The sequence below is a fragment of the Poromitra crassiceps genome, assembly GCF_964638095.1.
Source record: "Poromitra crassiceps genome assembly, chromosome: 30".
Lineage (NCBI taxonomy): Eukaryota > Metazoa > Chordata > Actinopteri > Beryciformes > Melamphaidae > Poromitra > Poromitra crassiceps.
The window spans coordinates 9,712,125-9,719,206 of NC_139652.1; the positions used below are offsets into that span (position 1 = coordinate 9,712,125).

The window sequence follows — 7,082 nt, forward strand, 5'->3', positions numbered from 1 at the left end:
GACCAAGCCTAGTATCTGTTCTCCAGGGACACTCTGAAAAGCATTTACAAATTCAACCTAGCAGTGCAGCTATCAAGGCTGCACTGCTAAATATTAGGTCACTTGTAAGCAAGTCGCTTCTAATAAACGATCTGATTACGAGTCATAAACTGGACCTCATGTTCCTCACAGAGACCTGGCTTGATCTAAACAACAGGGAATATGTTCTTAATGAGTCAGCCCCACCTAACTTTAACTACATTGACGCCCCCAGAGTCGGTAAGAAAGGGGGAGGAGTAGCTATTATTTTCTCTGATGCTTTTCAATGCAAGCAGGTATCGTTTGGCGACTTTTCATCATTTGAATATCTGGCCGCTGTTCTGAAGTGCTCTCCCTCTATTTTACTACTGATTATATACAGACCACCTAAGTACTCTAGTAGTTTTTTTGATGAATTTTCAGAACTCCTTTCTATAATCTCCATAGAACATGACTGTTTAACTATTGCAGGAGATTTTAATATTCATATTGACAACCCCAATGATAATAATGCCAAAGAATTGAATAACCTCCTTGACACTTTTGACCTGTTACAACATGTCTCTGGGCCCACTCACAATCGAGGCCATACCCTAGATTTATTTATCACCAAGGGCTTTGAGTCATCGTTTCTTTCAGCTAGTGATGTTGCTCTGTCCGACCATCTCTGTATTTTTCTTGAACTCAAGATCACCCCTATCGCTCTTACTCGGTCAAAAACCATCAAAAAGCGTTACATCAACGAGAGTACTAGCACACGGTTCATGGAGGCTTTCTCGCTGGCCCCTTCCCTCTCCTCAGCCTCTGTCAATGATCTCCTAGATAACTTCAATTCTAAAACCCTAAAGGCTATTGATGCTGTAGCTCCCATTAGATCTAAACTAATCTCCGGTAAGAAAAAAGCACCATGGAGAAACGCTCCCTCTGTAAATAACAAAAAAAGAGATTGTAGGAAAGCCGAGCGCAAATGGCGGAAAACTAAACTTCACATCGATTATGACATCTATAAAAATAGTCTTCACTCCTACAACCAGGAACTAAAAAATTCCAGAAAATTCTTCTTCTCCGACATTATCAGCAAAAACACCAATGACGCTCGCACTCTTTTTGCCACTGTTGACAGGCTGACAAACCCCCCCCCACAAATTGCCCCTGATCTTCTATCCAATGTCAAATGCAATGAATTTGCGACCTTCTTTAGGGATAAAATTATAAATATCAGACTAACTATTTCCATATCAAGAACAAATGTGGCTCCGTCGCACCCACAGAATAGGTGCTTAATTAACATGACTCAGTTCAATGTCATTGACCACAAGAAACTAGAAGAAACGATACGAGGCCTTAAATCCTCATCGTGTTGCCTAGACACCCTGCCAACAAGCTTTCTAAAAAATGTCTACAGTTGCCTGGCGACCGACATACTGAAGATAATTAATACCTCTCTTCTTACAGGCATTTTCCCAAAATCTCTAAAAACTGCAGTTGTTAAGCCCTTGCTAAAGAAGCGTAGCCTCGACCCCTCTATAATCAGCAATTACAGACCAATATCAAATCTTCCCTTTATTAGCAAAATACTCGAAAAAACTGTCTACCAACAACTCAATACCTTTCTATCCTCCAATGACCTCCTAGATCCTTTCCAATCAGGCTTCCGACCCCATCATAGCACCGAAACTGCACTTATCAGAGTTATAAATGACATCCGAATGAACACTGATTCAGGTAAAATCTCAATCTTAGTGTTACTAGACCTCAGCGCTGCCTTTGATACGGTTGACCACGAAATTCTATTGGACAGACTGGAAAACTGGGTCGGGCTTTCCGGCACGGTCCTAGAGTGGTTCAGATCTTATCTGCAAGACAGGAACTACTTTGTCTCCATTGGCAACTACACATCTGACCAAACCAAAATGACATGTGGGGTACCCCAAGGATCAATTTTAGGTCCTGTCCTGTTTAACCTTTATATGCTCTCTCTGGGCCTAATTATGCAAAAAAACAAAATAGCTTATCATAGCTATGCAGATGACACCCAACTCTACATAGCCCTCTCATCGGATGACTATGCCCCCATAGAGTCACTGTGTCAGTGCCTTGCGCAAATTAATGATTGGATGTGCCAGAATTTTCTCCAACTTAATAAAGACAAAACAGAGATAATTGTCTTCGGCAAAAAAGAAGATAGGCTCAAAGTTACTGCTCACCTCGAATCCCTATCTCTGAAGCCAAAGGACCAGGTAAAAAATCTTGGCATTATTATTGACTCTGATCTAAATTTCAACTCCCACATCAAGCTTATAAGAAAATCTGCCTTCTATCATCTAAAAAATATAGCAAGGATTAGAGGCTATATGTCCAAACAAGATCTTGAAAAACTAATTCATGCTTTCATTTCTAGCAGGCTAGACTACTGCAACAGTCTTTTCAATGGTCTTCCCAAAAAAGCTGTTAAACAACTTCAGCTCATTCAGAATGCGGCTGCTAGAGTTCTAACAAGAACCAAGAAAGCTGAACACATTACACCAGTTCTCAAATCCCTGCATTGGCTGCCAGTAAATCTTAGAATAGACTTTAAAATTCTGCTAATAGTTTACAAATCTCTCAACGGGTCAGGCCCACACTACATCTCTGAAATGCTTCTACACTATGAACCATCCAGATCCCTGAGATCTTCAGGCACTGGTCTACTAATTGTCCCAAGGACCAAATCTAAACATGGTGAAGCCGCGTTCTCCCACTATGCCTCTCATAACTGGAACAAACTCCCTGAACACATTAGATCTGCCCCTACTCTGCCTATTTTTAAATCCAAGCTAAAGACCTTTATGTTTACTCTTGCTTTTAACTGCTACTAAACTACTGCCTCTCTCGGCCTGTAATTTTAAAAAGACTTTTCCTGTACATTTCCAACAAATGGACTGTACATGTAATAATAATACTGAAGAGTGCCTTGTAACTTATTTAAAACAGAAATAATGTTTCATGTTTGTTAATTTGAGTATATATTTTAACTAAAACTGTCGGCTGTGTTTTTTATGTGCTTTTTATATGTGCATTGCTTTGCTGCTTGTTTTTTCGATTATTTTTTTGTAAAGCACCTTGAATTGCCTTTGTGTATGAAAGGTGCTATATAAATAAAATTTGACTTGACTTGACTTGACCGTGTAGAGGTCTATAGTGCAGGAGCAGATGTGAGGGTGACGGAGCTCGCCCTCCGTCTGGAAGCAGCATCTTTCCCCTCCTCTCTGCTCCTCCCCTCTTCCCTCACGGCATCTCTCTCTCTCTCTCTCTCTCTCTCTCTCTCTCCCACGCTCCGCAGCTCAGCCTTCAGCTCCCCGGATCCGCCCTATCCTCCTGAGGTACACAGCCTGTTTGTGTGTGAGTGTGTGTGAGTGTGTGCGTGTGTGAGAGAGAGAGAGAGCGAGAGAGAGAGAGAGAGAGAGTGTACTTTTGTGCTCAGTACTTTCCGTGTGTGTTCGCTCGTCTCTACTCTCCCCGCAGCTGAGGTGGGCGTGCAAGAGCCTCTGACCCTCTCTCCCACTCTCTCTCTCTCTCTCTCTCTCTCTCTGCTGCAGTTTCAGGGGGGGCTATGGATGGACTGCGCTTACCTCCACTCATCGAGGAGGCACTGGACTCTACAGGTCTGTGCAGCAGCTGTTTTCTGTGTGTGTGTGTGTGTGTGTGTGTGTGTGTGTGTGTGTGTGTGTGTGTGTTGTTTGTCTGCATCGCTGCTTGCGCATCCGTGCAGGGGCTATATTTAGCCTGGACGACTAGAGATCAAATGAGATCTGATCAGCAGAGGAGGTGGTGAGGGTCATTGTTTTGTTTATCGTGGCTCAGAAAGCATGTTTAGTGAGGGATGAATGGAGGGGCGGGGGATGGGGGGGTGAACTGAGGAGGCGAGAGGAGGAGAGAGAGAGAGCGGTCGGTCAGGTGGTAGGAGGAGGTGGTGGAGATGATTATTATAGTGGAAAGGCTGTCTTCTTCATTAGCACGAGCTGTATAGTCTAGCTGACAGACGGAGGAGTGGGCAGCCATTACTCAGCTCTGGCGTCTGTGTGGACATGTGATGGAGATGACATGCTGCCAGGTAACGAACGGATGGCTGGCGGCCGGAGCCGGAGAGAGGGAACAGTGGCGTCACACGGGGTCCAGGGCTGGATCAGATCTCGTGTGATGTGATGTGATGTGATGTGATCGTGATGTGATGTTCACTCCTGCATGCAGTCTCGGATGTTATTTTAGGAGGTTATGAAACCTGTGTGGTGCGCGCGCTCGTGTTATCATCTGGCATATTCAGGTCACAAAGTCTTTATTTTGAGAGGCTTCTTTGCCTAAAGTGGTTGTGGTGGTGAACAGCTGTTGTGATGCTTATAGTCCAGCTTTCATAACTTTATATTACTGATGGTTTTGCTACCGGTTCAAGTAAAAGGCTTTTTGCATTGCATATTTTTAAGCACTGTCATGTTATGCCTCATGCTAGAATCAGTACTGTATTCTATATGCATCATAGAGAATCAGTACTGCACTCTGTATGTCTCATAGAATCAGTAGCCTACTGATTCTGTATGTCTCATAGAGAATCAGTACTGCATGTGTACAATACTTAAGGGAGGAATGTGTGGAATGTATTTTGTGTGTGTGTGTGTGTGTGTGTGTGTGTGTGTGTGTGTGTGTGTGTGTGTGTGTGTGTGTGTGTGTCGGATGAGGAAGAGGCTGTGGTGTGTCGTGTGTGTGTGTGTGTGTGTGTGTGTGTGTGTGTGTGTGTGTGTGTGTGTGTGTGTGACCCGGATGAGGAAGAGGCTGTGGTGTGTCGTGTGTGTGTCTGTGTGTGTGTGTGTGTGTGTGTGTGTGTTTTGTGACCCGGATGAGGAAGAGGCTGTGGTGTGTTGTGTGTGTGTGTGTGTGTGTGTGTGTGTGTGTGTGTGTGTGTGTGTGTGTGTGTGTGTGTGTGTGTGTCTCTCTCTGTGGTGAACGTGCTGGCAGACAGAGCAGCTCAGTGTGGGGCCCTTTGACCAGCGGCCAGGCTGCCAGATTAAGACTTCCTGTTCCCGTGTGGCGCTGTCCTAAAACTGACCTGTGATATTTTCATCATTTCAATGACATACTCCCAAATATTATATATGGTGAAATTGCCTTGTAACACTTCTCAAGCCTCCTTGCATTCTAAACGTTTTGTTGCAGAATCAAACTTTCCACCGACTAAAACGCTTTTCTATTTCATATTTAGCGATCGGCTCCCTTGTTGTTGTTTTGCTTGCTGAAGGTATTGACCATCTGAAGATGGATGCTGCCTGTCTCAGGAGGCGTTCCTCCTCCCTAACAAGCTTGTTCCTGTTGTCCTAACTCCTGGGACTTCTTTCAGCACAGCACAGCTTGAGGCGAGCTCTTAAAGCAGCAGATTCACAGTCTGCTGATAGGAGCGTTTGGCCTAAATGTAGCGTGAATCGCTGACTGATCGACCGTAATAAAGACCGACATGCAGAGAGCTAAAGTGGATTGAGTGACAGCTAGTATTAACGTATCATTTCAAATGACATTATATATCTGAATGGATTAAGGTGCGTTTAATCTCTGCTGGCTGAGGTCAATATTAGCCGAATTCCTAGAATAAGGCGACTTTGTTTGGAAGAGTACTTTTCCAACAGTTTGCGGTTTGGATCTCACTGGGGGTGAATTCTACCACCAAACACAAACCAAACACATCCACTCTCAGAGGCACTCACACAGACACTCACTCACTCACACTGGTCAATAGGTTGGCATCTGAAGCTGCTTTGACATTTACAATCTGTCTGCGCACCTCACCATCAACCACCATCTTCTCACACCAGCTCCATCCGTGCTCCGTGCTCTCCCACCCACTCTCTCTTGTCTTCCCCCTCTCTTTTTCACTCGCACGTCCTCCGCTCTCTCCGGCGCCCACACACACACACTTGAACACACACACACACACACACACACACACACACACACACACACACACACACACACACTTGTGCGCGCACACCTGGCAGCACTCCTGCCCACACAGTGTTTCACTCCTGTCCTCCTCTCCTACTCAGTGTCGTGCCCTCATGCTGTGAAATTCCCATAACCATTCCCACGATACTCCCCAAGGATGCACAAACAAGATTCCGGTCAGATATCTTGGAATTGCTTACTGTTCAGTAATGACAAAGTGCCCAACTTAGGCAAAAAAAATATTGTTTTAGATCTCTGTGCTGCAAAAAGCTCTGTGAAAACAACAGTGTGAGATTTTCACACCAATATTCTGGGGGACTAAATCAAAACAAAAACAGTGGTGTTTTTCCACCCTCAGGCGTCCCTGCTCTCTCTCTCTCTCTCTCTCTCTCTCTCTACCTCTCTCTCTCTCTCTCTCTCTCTCTCTCTCTCTCTCTCTCTCTCTCTCTCTCTCTCTCTCTCTCTCTCTCTCACAGCCCTGAAGCTATAAAGTGGCATCTCTCTCTCCATCAGCTTTCCATTGCCACTCTCTCCCTTGTAATATTCCAATGCTCGATCTATTAAGGTGCCTTCTTTCAGGGTACTGAGCGGGTCCCTCACAAAATTCAGTCTGCCATACAGTATGTTTTTCCCTCTCTCTCTTTGGTTGCATAATGGAAAATTATATGCTGGAACTTCAAATGAATAGAGAAGGTTCATGAACTCTTAATCCATTTTTTTTATTCTCCCTCACAGCAATACTGGGCATTGTCAAGCTATCATTAGCTCTGCTTCCATCTGCCTCTGTGGCTTTATCCCTTTTGGAGTTGGCAGCTACATTGTTAGCTGTGCTATCCCTTTACTCTGTGATTTAGCTACATTGTTAGCTGTGGTCTCCCCTCTTTCCTCAGTGATTTAGCTGCATTGTTAGCTGTGGTCTCCCCTCTTTCCTCAGTGATTTAGATACATTGTTTGCTGTGGTTTCCCCTCTTTCCTCAGTGATTTAGCTACATTGTTAGCTGTGGTCTCCCTCTTTCCTCAGTGATTTAGCTACATTGTTAGCTGTGGCTGTGGTAGCCCCTCTTTCCTCAGTGATTTAGCTACATTGTTAGCTGTGG

The 7,082-nt window shown here is 44.5% G+C and overlaps 1 protein-coding gene across 2 annotated transcripts in view; it reads left to right on the plus strand.

The window, feature by feature from the left end:
- Positions 1–3,336: 3,336 nt before the first annotated feature.
- Positions 3,337–7,082, plus strand: part of LOC310800480 (uncharacterized protein) — a 31,595-nt gene continuing 27,849 nt past the window's right edge. The window contains exons 1-2 of one of the 2 annotated variants that reach the window (XM_083663080.1): positions 3,337–3,380; positions 3,597–3,662. In XM_083663080.1, coding sequence (XP_083519206.1) covers positions 3,611–3,662 — 52 coding nt within the window. In that variant the 5' untranslated portion in view covers positions 3,337–3,380; positions 3,597–3,610. Of the gene's footprint in view, positions 3,381–3,596; positions 3,663–3,990; positions 4,112–7,082 lie in introns of those variants that run through there. The other variant, XM_083663081.1, reaches the window with a different exon arrangement.